A 15,580-nucleotide genomic window follows, 5' to 3' on the forward strand; every position below is an offset into this window, starting at 1 on the left:
TATTTGAGGCTCCTACCTAGGCCCCGAGTTCCTATTTTATTTGCATTATGTGCTGTTAGCTGTTTGTCTTTCTTTAGTCTTAGCAGCTTACAGGCTAGTTGTACCTGCCCTCACCCCCTCAGGAGCCCCTGCACGGTTACCCCAGCACCCGCCTCGGTTGGGTGGCCCATGGTCCAGGCTGTGGCTGCCAGGCCCGCAGCCGGTCATGGGTCATGGGCAGCACTTGGGGAGAGAACACTGAGTGCGGGAGGCTAAAACCAACAGGAAGTAGCATACTCTGCAAAAAGACCCATGGGAAGGCCAGTGGACTTTGATATTCAACAGGGCTGAATATTGCCCTGCTGTGGGCTCAATGGCTGAAGGCAATTCCCTAACCTGATAACCCTTTTACTGTTTACCAAACTTTACCTTTGATATGCCTATATGCATTCCTAAAGGGCAAATGTGTATTTAGGTGAATAAAAGCTGACAGGTCCAGGGTTTCAGCGAGCTTCTGCACTAGAGGGAAGTTTCCGCCTGGCCCCCATGTCTTCTAAATTCATATTTCTTGTCTAGTGTTTTCATTTGTGTGTGGCCCCTTCTTCAGATCCCGAATCCTGGCCGTAAATGGATGCGGCACTGAGCATCCAGGACACCCGGCAAATACCTATGTGCAGACCACAGCGTGTCAGACACCGGAACAGCCTCCCTTCACTTGGCACCCGGCTCTGAGCACAGCACCAGCAATGAGAGTGGAATAGCAGCGAAGGCTAACCTCTGCGAGGGTGGGAGACCCCTTCAGACTCACTGTCCTCAGCACCGTGGTGCTGTCCGATGAGAGTGGAGGGGGGGTGGGAAGGGGGAAGGGTGCTGCCTGACGAGAGGGGGGTGGAGAGTGGGGGTAGTTGATGCCGGATGAGGGGGGGGGGTGCTGCCAGTCCTGGCCCAGCCCCCTCAGCGTGCCCACAGGTAACAGAAGCTGTGGTATTACTAGGGCAGAATAGAACCAACTACAACTATTTGGGGTATGACTCCAACACAACCTTGGGAAAAAACATTTAATGCAAATATTTAGCCATTGGAACATACAGATAAATAAATAAGCTCAATCACTGAGAAAAAATCAAATAAGTATAATTGCCCATTTCTTTTCAATCCCAGGTATTTTCAAAATACTGAAAATAAAATGTACAAATTAACTGGTAAGCAAAGAGGAAACAGAACATTCGACATAAAACAGCCTGAAATAAAAATAAAACCGACAAGGACAAACCCTAATTATTTTATTTCTGTGTGTATCAAGACTACAAATAGCATTTAACACTTAATTTATTGTTCCAATTAAGAAATTACACGTTTTGATAATGGTCATTGTTTTAAAAGTGTCATTCAGTCCTGCACGTGAAAGGATATTGCTAACCGGGTCAGTTCAGAGGGACAGCCCGGAGCCCAGGGCGGTGCCCCGCGGAGAGGAGCCCGGAGCCCGAGTCCAGGCCGGCCATCAGCGAGGAGGCCCTGCTCTCACAGCCGCCGCGCCAGGACCCTCGTTCAGCAACCACGGGGTCCTGATAAAGTGCCGATTGCGCGGGAACCGCCCACACTCCTCCCCTAGACGCGCACGTGGGGACTGTCCCGCCTTCCAAGCAGCACCGTTGAGGAAGTGGAGGGTGCAGAGCGTGGCGGGTTACCCCAACATCCAGGGCGACGCCAGCTGGCCCAGGACGAGGCATTTGGTTCAAGTGACTGGATCGAGCTCAGCGTCTGCTCCCACGTCGTCACTTACTGTAGGTCACAGTCCCTTCTCCCGAAAACTCTCCAGACAGAGTGGAGACACATGGGAAAGAATGGAGTGCCCTCCCCCCGCCCCACAGCAACAGCCAGACCACGTGATGAGGTCGATGGTGCGCCCTAAGCAGGCACGCTTGTCCCTGTGGGAGCAATGGCTTAGAAAGCACAGGACCACACGACCACGTATCTCTTCTCCAAGCCTCGCCCTCGGGGAAAAGGCAGCAGGAAAAACGCCTTGAGTTTGAACTATCAGGCTTGTAAACAGCTCAGCCCACAAGAAGCAGTGCCCCTGAGTCAGCACCCAACCCACAGAGTCAGTGTGAACAGCAGCAGCGCCTGGAGCCTGCCCAGGGCACCTCAGCCCAGGGGCGCCCAGTCCAGAAGCCTCGCCCAGGGGCACATCAGCAACGCCAAAGCTGTATCTTTGGTTAATTTCACTGAGTTGCCACTAGTCTTAAAACTGTGTTCTTGGCAAAATTACTGAATGAGCCACATGGCACCTAACATGTTATTTTAAATTTAAGTTACTTGAAAAGCAATGCCCTTCTGAGTAAGTGACAGTGACTGAAATCATGTAAAAAACGAAGGGGCAGGAGAGCGGTGGGAGCCCAGCCTGAGCGTCCTCGTGGGCCTGGAAGGAGCTACTTATGAGGAGGCCGCACAGCTTCACTGCAGAGGTCACTGCCCAGGAGCTCAGCTCAGCTCGAAGCCCGCGGCGCACTCTATGGCGTAGAGCAGCTTGCTGCGCAGCAGCGCCTCGTCCTGGAACTCGGGCAGCTTCAGCAGGTTCATGCAGGTGCTGGCTGTGGGCAGCCGCTCCAGGTCGGAGCCGCCGTTGTGAATGCAGAAGGCGGGGTACAGCTCCTGAAAGACGTCAACCAGCATGGCCTTCAACCAATTTTTAAATGCCGAACATGACACAGCTTACCGCAGGGACGTTATCTGCATCCACACACACCCACCCACCCAGATGATGACGCCCACTGACCAGCGTGGCGAGACCAGAGAGCACACCGGGAGCCAGGCCCCACTCTGACGGGGACACTGGGGTGAGGCCCCGCCACGGCCTGAGCAGGACAAGCCCAGCTGACACTGCACGTCAGCCATGTTGCTCCGCGTGTGCGTGAACTCAGCACACGTTCTATGACGGGCAGGACATGGCAAGAGCACAGCCCACGAACATGCTTCTGACCTTTGACCTCTGTGCGTTCGCCACAGTTACATTAAGCTCCATTTAAACAACACAAGTGGCATGTGAAATGGGCTAAAAAAAGTCTTTTTTTCCTAATTATAGTTTGTACACAACCTTAAATGTCTCTTACACGGGCCAGAACAGGAGCTGAGAGAAGCAGAAAGCCTAGGACCGTACCACCCTCCCTGGGCTTCCGAGTGCACCCACTCCAGGCCATGCTCTCAAGTGCCCCAAGGGAAATCAGGCATCTGCTGAGAAAGGACTGCGCAGGCAGGCGGTGAGCGCCGGGTAAACACGTGGTCATGTGACTGGGTGAAGGCAAGCGTGAATTTATTTTGCAGCTAAATGCCACGTCTCAGCGTTTCTTTCCTAATGCTAATCGAATTTCCTACTTGGAGTCTTAAAAGTAGGAAAAATGAAGTTCTGCACTGAAACTGGAGTCAAGGGCAGCACCTCACGCATAATTAAGCAGTGCCACGGATTGGCATTAATTCAGAGTGAGGAGAGCTTCCATTGATTATGTGGCCTGATAGCAACGTAACAATTTTCTATTAGCACTTCAATGATTTTTTGTCCGTAACAATCACAGTCATTGAACATATTAAACTTTAATTAGCTTTAGCTGATGTTTCTGCTCTCCTATAACCTGGCACTAGGGTCTCAGGGCGTAAACTGTGCGTCCGCGTCCTCCTACCAGGGTCTCGCTGCAGGCAGCCCTCCTCCCTCCTCCGATCCGGCCTGCCTGCCCAAGAACTGCTCATGGGAAAGAATAGGAATAAACAGGAAGGTGATTTTCCCAATGTGAAGTCTAACTTATGACAGCTGCAAAGACCTTTAAAAACTCTTAAATTCCACATGTAATATATTTTAGTTCATTGAAAAGACCTAGAATAGGAAGCCTATCTCATGGCTTCCCAAACAGCATTTTTCAGAATACAATGCACTCAATTATGGCTGCACAGGGATCAGCAGGGACAGGCTGGGAAGGCTGGTCCCCATGGCTGGACTCAGAGGCCGCAACCACCGGCACCGGTTCTCAGGAGCAGCACCTGCCCTCCAGCTTATTGCCAACACCGTCGGCTTCGACAGACCAGGCACCGGCAGAAATCTCTGGGCCTGAATTTTGCTTAATTTTCATATTTGTAGGTTAGGTGTTGTTTTGAAATCAGAAGATACTGGAAGCCTGGTCTGTCATAATAAACTTTCCTGGGAGGAACCAAGATGGCAGCATAGGTAAACACCTGTACTTGCTGCCTCCCACAACCACATCAAAATTACAACTAAAACACATAACAACTATCATTCAGAACCGCGGGAAAGCTGGCCGAGTGGAAGTACTGCAACCAGAGAGGTAAAGAAGAAAGTGCATTGAGACTGGTAGGAGGTGTGGAGGCGCGGAACGGGCTGGCACCTGGGTGCGCCGCTTTTTTAATTGGGAGGGAGATACAAGTTCCCGCTTGCTCTGAGCTCCGGTGCCGGGCGAGACTCTGAGGGACCCAGACACATACAGGGAGAAACGGGACTGTCTGGCATCGGGGCAGGAATGCGGGCAGCTTTCTTTCAGATGGAGGTGCTGGCAACGGTCATGGTTCCTGCGCTGGGACCTCCCCCGGTGCACAGCTGACTGGCAGCCACTGCTGTTTGCTCCACCCTGGAGATTCCCTGAGACTCCGCCCTACCCAATTTACAACCCCACCCAAGCTTTTGCATATAAATGGCCTGTCCTTTCTCAGCCTAAAACCTGTCAAACAAGCTGGAGCTGGGTCAGGGAGCCCCAAAGCTATCAAGAGAAGGCCCAAGGCTGCCACCAGCAGCAACCTGCCTTGCTTCACAGCTGGGCCTCGTCTGGGCACTTCCAAACCTGATACAAAGAGGAGGAATCTGCAGATCTCTCTGTAGCTCCTGTTGGGTGGCCCCAGGCAGTGGCTGACTTTGCACCTCCTTGGAGATCCAAGAGCCAGTGTACCCAGTAGTCAGTGCGAGACCATACCAGATTACAACTCTTCACATCCATAAGTGACGCATTCAAGGGGCAGACTCAGTGAGGACCAAAGCCCCACTGAAGCAAGTCCTGCCCCATAAGGGTGTCTCCTGCACCGCAGCTCTTCCATTGTAGACACAGTTGGTCCTCATAGCCAATTGGCCTGGAGGTCAATTCCTCCCAGTGACACCAACAGCAATCAAGGCTCAACTACAACAAGACTGTGCTCACAGCCCACAAAGGGGTGCACCAAGAGTGTCCACCTCAGGTGATTGGGGAGGCTGAGCCACTGGGCCCTATAGGACACCTACCACACAAGGTCATTCTATCAGCTACCCAATATATAGAAACACAGGGAAGCAGCCAAAATGCGGAGACAAAGAAACATGTCACAAATGAAAGAAATGGATGAAAGCAAAATAACTGGATATAGAGTTCAAAACCACAGTTATAAGGTTACTCAAGAATCTTCTAGAAACCTCCGAGGAACTTAATGAGACCTTCAAGGATCTTAGTGAGAATGCCAAAAAAATGGAAAAGGACTGAAAGGGCGAGGGCTAGGCCCTCCACCTTGCCCCAGGGTAAGGGGTAGGCCCTCCACCTTGCCCCAGGGTAAGGGCTACGTCCTCCATCTTACCTTGGCCACGTGCTTGGCAAGGACCTTCTTCCCGGAAGTCTAAGACTCTGCTAGCCACACCCAGGAACAAGACATCGACTTGCGCCTGGCCAATCGGCAGAGCACAGTCCTTTCTCCTCCCCTTACTCCAACCCCCCCTTTAAAACCCGTCTCTAGGCGGGGTTCTCTCTCTCAGCCACTTGGCCTGCCGTTGTGTCGGTGAGTCTGGTGGACGGGGAGCCGAGCTAGCTTGAAATACAGATTCTTATGCTTTTGCATCGGACTGCTGGCTCCCTGTTGGTTTCTTGGGGATCCTGAAATCTGGGCATAACATTTCCTGAAATCTGGGCATAACAAGGACCAGTCAGAAATTAAGCATACACTGACTGAAATAAAGAATAATATACAGAGATTCAACAGTAGACTAGAGGATCCCAGGAATCAAGTCAAATATTTGAAATACGAGGAAGCAAAAAACACCCAACCGGAAGAGCAAAAAGAAAAAAGAATCCAAAAATATGAAGATAGTGAAAGGAGCCTCTGGGACAGCTTCAAGCGTACCAACATCACATTATGGGGGTGCCAGAAGAAGAGAGAGAGCAAAATATTGAAAACCTATTTGAAGAAATAATGACAGAAAACTTCCCCTACCTGGTAAAAGAAATAGACTTACAAGTCTAGGAAGTGCAGAGAACCCCAAACAAGAGGAATCCAAAGAAGCCCACACCAAGACACATCATAATTAAATTACCAAGGACAAAAGACAAAGAGAGAATATTAAAAGGAGCAAGAGAAAAGCAGTTACCTACAAGGAAGTGCCCATACGACTGTCTACTGATTTCTCAACAGAAACTATGCAGGCCAGAAGGGAGTGGCAAGAAATATTCAAAGTGATGAGTAGCAAGAACCTACAACCAAGATTACTCTACCCAGCAAAGCTATCATTTAGAATTGAAGGTCAGATAGAGCTTCATAGATAAGAAAAAGCTAAAGGAGTTCATCACAACCAAACCAGTATTATATGAAATGCTGAAGGGTATTCTTTAAGAAGAGGAAGAAGAAGAAAAAGGTAAAGATAAAAAATTATGAACAACAAAGTGACAACAAATACATATCTATCAACAAGTGAATCTAAAAATCAAATGAATAAAAAAATCTGATGAGCAGAATACATTGGTGAATGTAATAGAATCAGGGGCATGGAAATGGAGCACACTGACAATTCTCGGGTGAAGGGAGTGTGGGGGGGGTGTGGGAAGAGATTGGACAAAGATCTTATATGCATGTATGCAGTACCTATAGACATGGACAGTGGGGTGGCGAGGGCCTGGGGTGGGGTGGGAACCGGGTGAAGGGGAGCTATGGGGGGAAAAAAAGAGGAACATCTGTAATAATCTGAACAATAAAGATTAAAAAACAAAAAACAAAAAGCTTTACTGAAAAAATTACCGGATGGCAGTCCGGCCGTGTGGCTCAGTGGTTGAGCGTCAACCTACGAACCAGGAGATCACGATTTGATTCCCGGTCAGGGCACATGCCTGGGTTGCGGGGGCTCAGTCCCCAGTGAGGTGAGTGCAGGAGGCAGCCCATCAATGATTCTCTCTCATCATTGATGTGTCTGTCTGTTTGTCTCTCCCTCTCTGAAATCAATAAAAGTATTTTTAGAAACGTCACCCATGGCACGGAACCCTCCGTGCATAAGAATGTAATGGTCGCCATTGTCTGTGTCACTGGGTGACAGAGGTTCTGCTGAAACCCTTCCCGCAGCCCCTTTGTCTGCACTTACACGCCTGCCCTGCGCTCCAGGTCCCCACACAGCATCACCTCCAGACCCTGCCCCTCCTCCCCAGCGCCAAAGACACCAGACCCGTCAGTGAGGGGGATCATGCTCCTGGCCTGGGTGTGGCCTGCACAGTGGTTCCCGAGGCCTGTTCTCTGAACAGACGAGATCTTCTGTGGACGTCACCGTGGTGACCCGCACGTGTCTGTCCTGTGGCTGAATGTGTACCTGTTTCTGGTGTGTCTCGTGCTGCGTGCCTCCCCTCCCTACCGCCTCGCAGAGTCTAACTCAGGGGTGGGCAAACTTTTTGACTCGAGGGCCACAATGGGTTCTTAAACTGGACCGAGGGCCGGAACAAAAGCATGGATGGAGTGTTTGTGTGAACTAATATAAATTCAAAGTAAACATCATTACATAAAAGGGTACGGTCTTTTTTTTTTTTAGTTTTATTCATTTCAAACGGGCCGGATCCCGTAGTTTGCCCACGGCTGGTCTAACTCCTCACCAGCCCTCAGGCGGCTGAGGCTGTGGCAGGAGCACAGGTGAGGGCTGCCCCGCCCCCTCTTCCTCTGGTAATTCAGCTGTGGTTATGGAAAGGGCTTGTGTTTTAGGGAATCAGCAGGAAAGACACTTCGTCAACTTACCCTCAGACAGTTTAGGACAGAAACATACAGAGATGCTAGAACAAGGGTGGCAAACGTAACAACTGGTAACTGTGGTTACGGTGTCCTCTGCCCAATTCTTACAAATATTCTATAGATGTGAAGTAAGGCCAGGTAACAAAATAGGTCACAATGGGCACCTGGGAACAATGTGCTTCTGCTCGCACACCTCTCCCCAGACACAGCCTCCACTTTCACCCTGCCTCCCTCAGCCGGGCTGCAAATAGCCCAGGACACACGACAGACCTGGAGGCAGTAGCTGTGACAGCCAGTGCAGTGGACGAGGTGTGCCCGCAGGCTCACAGCCACTGCGCTCACCGGACCACCAGCAGGCACCGTGGGGCACAGTGGACGCACCAGGAGACAGAGACCCAGTGGACAGTGCTCCCGACGCAGCACAAGGCAACGCACCTGGTGCCACAAATCACTGCACATCAATGCCACTTCCCCGGACTCCAAGTGCCCCGCCGCCAGAGCCCCACATGGTATCCCACTGCCTTTCTCAGTTACAAGGGGTTTTAAAGCAAATGCACAAAGCAGTACCTTAAACCCCAAAAGAGGGGGCCGGGAGCAGCTGGTGACGAACTTGAGCAGTTTGCGCTTCTCCTCGTCTGTGAAGCCCTCCACGACGCGCCAGAAGGCTCGGATCACAGGGTGGTCGGCAGAATAGCCTCCTAACAAAGTGACACGTGGTATGAAAAAGCAGCGGTGCACAGTGGGGTCCCCAGGGCCCCACCACAGGGCGCTACAACGTCACCACGTGGTGGTGGCAGCTCCTGGCAGACGGCCACCTCTACCAGCACCTCTTAGGCCGGCCCCGGGTGACAGCAAGTTCAGAGGAACAGAGCCTTTGGAGGGACCCGTGTCACAGGACGACCGCCGGGGTCTGAGCTCCGGGAGCTTTGCTAGGAGTGCCCTTAGAGTGCCCTTGGACCGCAGAGGAGCAGCCCTGAGTGACAGGAGCTGCAGGAAGGTCGCCCGCCGCAGGGCAGGCCTGGGGCTTTTCTGTGACAGGGAGAGCTGTTTGCCCGCATGATCTCAGTGTCGACTCGCTTTATCACCTGTCCCGACTGAGGCACAGACGTGGCCGACAATTAGACCACTATTCTAAAGTGTAACATCTGCTACTTACAGCTTTTAATCTGCTTAAGTGCCTCCTAAAACTGAAATAATGGCCTTATATTGTTCCCTCATTGTTAATATACTACAGAAATAACATCAATAAAATATCTTAAGTGCATTAATTGGCACCAACATGAATAGGATGCTATTTTAACCCTATTCACCAGCACAACTGCTATCCGCGAAGGTGTGAGCTGGGGACACTTCCTGGCTGGCCTGGCTTCTCTAGACTCATGATCCGAGTGGGGACAATGTGCCCTCAGATTATTTCCTTTATACACACAGGAGAGTTCAAGTTCAGAGCAGTGGGAATTCATTACAGAGGGGAGACACATGCACACATTTACATGTACATGAACAGACACATGTGTATCTATATAAATAAATGATTTTAGCAAATTTATAGATTTTGCAGCCATCACCACAGCCCAGTTTTAGGACATTTCCAGGAACCCCACATGTGCCCTCAGGGTCACTTCACATGGAATTCCTCCCGCGAGAGGAGAACCTTCCGCATGGTCCACTCCCAAAACCCTTTCAAGTTACCCTGGAGGAAGGCCGAACGGCATTCAACAGAAGAGAGGCGGCGAGGCTGGTTTCGCTTTTTAAAAACCGTGGTAACATAAAACTCACCACTTAAGCCCTCCTACGTGTACAGTTCAGTGGCGTTCATACAGCCGCTGCTGATTCTAGCCAACACTGCCCGGCCCCTGGCCCCTCCCGCCCACTCCCAAGGTCTCGGAATGTGCCGGTCCTAGGCACTCTGTCGTTTGGTGCGTGTGGCTCATTTCATGTGGCATACTGTTTCCAAGGGTCATCCTGTTTGAACTTCATTTCCTTTTAAGGCAGCGCTCTCCCACTGTGTGCACAGACCTTTGCCTATTGTGAACAGTGCAGGTTTGAACCCTCCGGAGCACGCACCTGTCCGGGTTCCTGCGCCCGACCACCCGGGGAGCACGCTAGGAGTGGGGTGCGGGCTCACACGGCAGTTCGGTGTCTAGATTCCGGGAACCACTGAACCACCAGCACAGCGGCCATTTCCTGCACATGTATATTTAGAACGCTCTCTCGCAGTCCTGCCTGCCTTTCCACTTCTGGGAGGCAGCTTTTGAAGCACAAAGGCATTCATTTTGAGAAACTCCAATTCCCATCAGCATTTTTCTGGACTGCGCTTTGGTGCACATCTCTGCCTGATCCAAGTCAGGAGATGTTCTAAGGTATGCTAGAGGCATCCCTGTAGGTCAGCAATCCGGTTGGGTCGTTTCTGCATATGGTGAGGAAAGAGCTACGTTCACACTTTTCTATGTGGATATTTTCCCTGCATCATTAAACGGGCAAAAATCAAATGAGCGTAACAGGAAGATACGCTCCGAGCTCCGTGATGGCCCCGCGGTCAGCGCCGCTATGGGGGCTCTGAACCAGAGTCTAGGCTTCAACTCTGCCAGACACAACTGTTTAGGCTGCTTCAGGCCCTTTACATTTCCACATACAATAGATGAGCTGCTGAGATCTGATAGGGGTCGCATTGAATTTGTAATTAATTTGCAAGAATTGCATCTCGACAACACTGAGTCTTCCAATCCCTGAGAACGGACTGTCCCCCATTCATTTAAGTCTCCTGTAAACCATGCATAAGTCTGCATTTACTTTGCTAACTTGTATTTTATTCTTTTTTGATGCTCCTTTGAATACATTGTTTTAATTCCATTCAACTGTATATCAGAATAGAATTGCTTCCTGCACATGGATCTACGCTGCAACCTGCTGACCTTGCTCTTCAGCTCCCACGGCCTGTCTCTGGTCATTGTCCTCGTGAAGTTTTACTCCTTTCACTTTTCTTTTCCAAGCTGGATGTTTCTCTCCTCCCTCCCCCCTCCCATCCGCCTACCCGCCTTCCTGCCCACCTAGATCACTCACTGTACTAGCGAGAACCCCCAGCACAATGTTGGGTAAAAATAACAAAAGCAAGTATCTTTGCTCGGGGAAGCATTCGGCTCCACCGCGCTGCCGCATGATGGTAGTGGTGAATTTTTCACAATGTCCTGTATCAGGTTTAGGAAGATCCTTCTATTCCTCGTTTCCTGAGAATTTTTTCCTGGGAGGAGAGGCTAAGATGCTCAAAAGCTGCAATTACTTTTTTCTTTTTCTTTGCATCCACTGCAATGATGATATGGGTTTTGTCCTTTGTATTACCAATACATCAACACATTTTCAGATGTTAAATTAACCTGATATTCATGGGATAAATACTCCTTGATTTAATCATTTTTATGTGCTGCTGGATTCAGTTTGCTAATATTTTGAGAATTTTTGCATCTATGTTCATGAGGGACATTAATCTATAATTTCCTTTTTTTAAAAAAGTTTTTATTTATTCAATTGATAGGGGTGATGTTGGTCAACATGAACATATAGGTTTCAGGTGTAGGTTCCTATATTACAAGATCTGTATATTTTCTCTGCCTTTGATATCACACTAATAGTGATCTTTGTGGAGAAAAAATCCTCCTCACTCCACCATACTTCTCAGGACCACACAGGATATGCTTCTATGGCTTAAATATTATTCTTTTTTTAAAAAAAGTTTTTATTTATTTCAGAGAGAGGAAGGAAGAGGGAGAGATAGAAACATTAATGATGAGAGAGAATCATTGATCGACTGCCTCCTACATGCCCCCTACTGGGGACTGAGTCCACAACCCAGGCATGTGCCCTGACTGGGAATCGAACCATGACCTCCTGGTTCCTGGGTCAACACTCAACCACTGAGCCACACCAACTCAGTTGGTTAAAGCATCGTACTGATACACCAAGGTTGTCAGTTCAATCCCCGGTCAGGGCACATACAAGAAACAAACAATGAATACATAAATAAGTGGAAAAACAAATCAATGTCTCTCTTTTTCTCTAAAGTCAAGCAATCAATACAATTAAATAATAAAACAGAAAAAAAGTACAATGAAGAAAAATCACCTGTAATTTCATTACTTATAAATGACCACTACCATTTTATAAAACTAAAATGGATTAAAAGTTTTCTTGGTTTTAAAAAGTAAATTATGCAGTGTATAATCAGAGAATAGAGAAAGGGAAACAAAATTTTAAAGCAGCAAAAATGACTTATAATCTCAAGACCACTTACTATATTTACTTTTATCTTATTCAACTTTAATAAGTTGAATATAAGTGGTATTATGACATGTATTTTCTGATATATGAAATACTTTAAGTGTTCACACACATGATAAAGGCAGTCCCAGTGGCTCACAACTGAAATCATTAAAAAAAATTTTTTTTTATTGATTTCAGAGAGGAAGGGAGAGGGAGAGGGAGAGATAGAAACATCTAAATGAGAGACGCATTGATTGGTTGCCTCCAGCATGCACCTCTATAATGGTTGGGGAACCTGCAACCGAGGTAAATACCTTTGACAGGGAATCGAACTCATGACCCTGTGGTCCTTGGGCTGATGCTCTAACCACTGAGTGAAAACTGGCCAGGTCCACGAGGTTAAATTTTTGTTGTTATTGTTAATCTTCACCCAAGGATATTTTTTCCATTGATTTTTTAGAGAGTGGAAGTGAAAGGAAGAGACACACTGAGAAAAAACATTGATGTGAGAGAGACACATCGATTGGTTGTCTCCGTCACTGCCTCCTTCACTCCCTCCAACTGCGGACGGGGATTGAGCCTGCAACCGAGGTAGGTTCCCTTGACTGGAATGGAACCGCAACCCTTCAGTCTGTGAGCCAAACCGGCTAGGACCATGGAGTTAATTAAAATAAAAAAAAGAAAGAAAAAAGTTTTTATTGATTTCAGAGAAAGGAAGGGAGAGGGAAAGAGAAACAGAAACACCAGAGAGAGAAACATCAATTGGTTGCCTCCTGCACACTCCTTACTGGAGATGGAGCTTGCCACCCGGGCATGTGACCCAACCAGGAATCAAACTGGAGAGCTCTCGGTGCACGGGATGCTGCTCAACCGAGCCACACTGGCTGGACATCATGAGGTTAACTTTTAAAAAATTTGCTAATGCCCAAAGGCCACCAACTCCCACTCTGAACAACCTCCTTATGGTTTTAGTTTGATGACTAAGGTTGTTGAGCATCTTTCAATGTGCTTATTGGCCATCTGTGTATCTTCTTTTTGGTTTTTCATTTTCATGAAAAGCAGAAACATTTAAGTTTAATTTAATAAAAAAATAAAGATTCCAACAAGGCCCAATTTTTAGTTTTTCTTTTCTTGCCGGTGGGTTTTGGGCTAGCACTGCTCTTAAAAGGAAAAGACTTGAAGCACCAACGCCCGTGAGTAGAGACTGAGAAGAAGGTTCTGAGGAGGAAAGCCCCACACAATGCAGAACAGTGGGTGAGGATGGGGAAATGGAATGGAATTTGCGTGTAAACACATAAAGGTACCAAGAAGACTCATGACTCATGGTGGGCGGGGAACGGGAAGACAGGTCAAGAACAGGAGGACTGTTGCTGTGGGCCCCACTATACACTCTGGGTTTTAAACCCACATTGTTAAAAATGTGTTAGCTACAAAAAAGTGTATACTGACAACCACTGTGGGAACACGGTCGTCGGGGACATCTCCAGGAATAAACAGCGCGTGGCAGTAACGTACCTGAGTAGTTGGTAAAGGACTTCAGGTCCTCCAGACTTATGGGAACTTGTGCACCAGAAATCAGTACCTGAAACAAAAATGTAACTCATAAACCTGGAGGCCGGCCTGAGGAAAGCCGTGTTATGCCAGGCCCAGTGCCCAGGTGCCAGCGGGCACGGACCTGAATCTCCTGCTGGTCGAACATACGCAGCCACTCCAAGTTGACCACGTTGGCCAGGCCCTGCCGGAAGGCCAGGCAGTGCTGGCGGATCTGCCTGTTCAGCCTGTAGTCGGCCACCAGGTGGATGTATGCGATCCGGTTCGCGCTGGTGACAGGGATATCCTTTCCGCCACATTTCAGTTCTACTACCTGTGAACATTAAAACCAGGGGTCAAAATTCACACCCAGAGCCAGAGAGAACGGTCTCTGGAAATGGGCTGGTGCTGCCGGTAAGTGGGTCTAAGCAGCAGGCATGCACCTGGCACCCCGCCCCCCGCCCCCCATGTGACTGTGGGCCCAGGCTCTGCGTCTCAGCCCGGCATCAAGGTCACTGACCACCCTGCTGTCTCCACAGCACCGAGGACTGAGGCAACAGCAACCACGGCCTGTTCATTTAGAAATGAGAAGTCACACAGGGCCAGGACACGAACCACATGGCCCAGAGAAGCCAGTGACTCATTTTGGGGAAACAGCTTCAGGAACTATGGCCACAATGAAGCGATGACTCGCACTGGCACCAGAGCGGCACCCGCTTCTCCATCTTCCCCAGGTTCCTCCTGCTGCCGCTGAACTGGGATGGAGAGGGGAACGTCCCTCTCTGTGTCTGCGAGCAGAACCAGGGAGAACCACTTCCTGTCGCTGCACAAGCACACTCGCAGGCCTGCAGCCCAGCGCTCGGTCAGGAGGCACTGTGAGAAGTGCTGGGCCGCGGAGCGCCGGTCCTGGCTCTGGCTCCTCACCCCACAATGTGGCTACACATGGCATCCCCCCAGCTTCTTGTCATTAATAAATGGTGACACTGCTTTGCCTATCTTGGACTTGTGATTACATAAGCTCATATAAAGGTGATTGACAACTATAAACACCTAAACCTAATTTCCAAGCATGTGTGTGTGTGTGTGTGTGTGTATTCTTTTATTGATTTCAGAGAGGAAGGGAGAGAGAGAAACATCAATGATGAGAGAGAATCATTGATTGGCTGCTTTCTGCATGCCCCCCACTGGGAATCCAGACCGGGCATGTGCCCTGACCGGGAATCAAAACATGACTTCCTGGTTCATAGGTCGATGATCAACCACTGAGCCACGCTGGCCAGGCTCCAAGCATGTACTTTAAACTCCTTGCTTACCACCTACTTAAACCAAAGAAACACACTCCTGATGCAGCTGAATGCTGCATCTATGCCAAGGATGGAGAGTGCAGTAAACCAAACTCAGCGCGCAGTCACCAGAGTGACGCCACAGAGCAGGCTTCCCGCACCCACAGTGATGCTGAGACTGGAGGTGGGAAAGCCACTCACCAGAGCTGTCTTGGTAGCCATTCTCCCGAGAGGAACAAACACCACCTTCCCAGTCCCCACAGAAAGGCTGTTCTGAAGTCTGCTGGAGGGCTTCCCTTACCTAAGTCCCGAATCTCATGGCTACATCAGATTCCAAGCCTTAGCTCTCACTGTGCTCCTGGCTAAACCCCAAGCCACTCCCAAGGGCTGCCCCTCCCTGCAGCCATCTGTGCCAGCTGCCCCTGCTCTCCTTCAGTCTAGGAAGTCCACCCTCACCCAAGTGGATTAAGGGCAGGTGACAACTGCTGGGGCCCTGGTGACTGGGAAGACAAAGGACCCCTAAAGACCCGCCCTCC

The 15,580-nt window shown here is 49.4% G+C and overlaps 1 protein-coding gene across 1 annotated transcript in view; it reads right to left on the reverse strand.

Moving 5' to 3' along the window:
* Positions 1-1,023: 1,023 nt before the first annotated feature.
* The window catches only part of UBE3C (ubiquitin protein ligase E3C), a 121,361-nt gene continuing 106,804 nt past the window's right edge, over positions 1,024-15,580 (reverse strand). Inside the window, exons 19-22 of the mRNA XM_014445614.2 lie at positions 13,907-14,095; positions 13,747-13,813; positions 8,542-8,672; positions 1,024-2,631 (exon numbers count right to left, since the gene is read on the reverse strand). Of these exons, the coding sequence (XP_014301100.1) occupies positions 2,461-2,631; positions 8,542-8,672; positions 13,747-13,813; positions 13,907-14,095 (558 nt within the window). The 3' untranslated portion in view covers positions 1,024-2,460. The remainder of the gene's footprint in view (positions 2,632-8,541; positions 8,673-13,746; positions 13,814-13,906; positions 14,096-15,580) is intronic.

This window comes from Myotis lucifugus, unplaced genomic scaffold, assembly GCF_000147115.1.
Source record: "Myotis lucifugus unplaced genomic scaffold, Myoluc2.0 scaffold_471, whole genome shotgun sequence".
Classification (NCBI taxonomy): Eukaryota; Metazoa; Chordata; class Mammalia; order Chiroptera; family Vespertilionidae; genus Myotis; species Myotis lucifugus.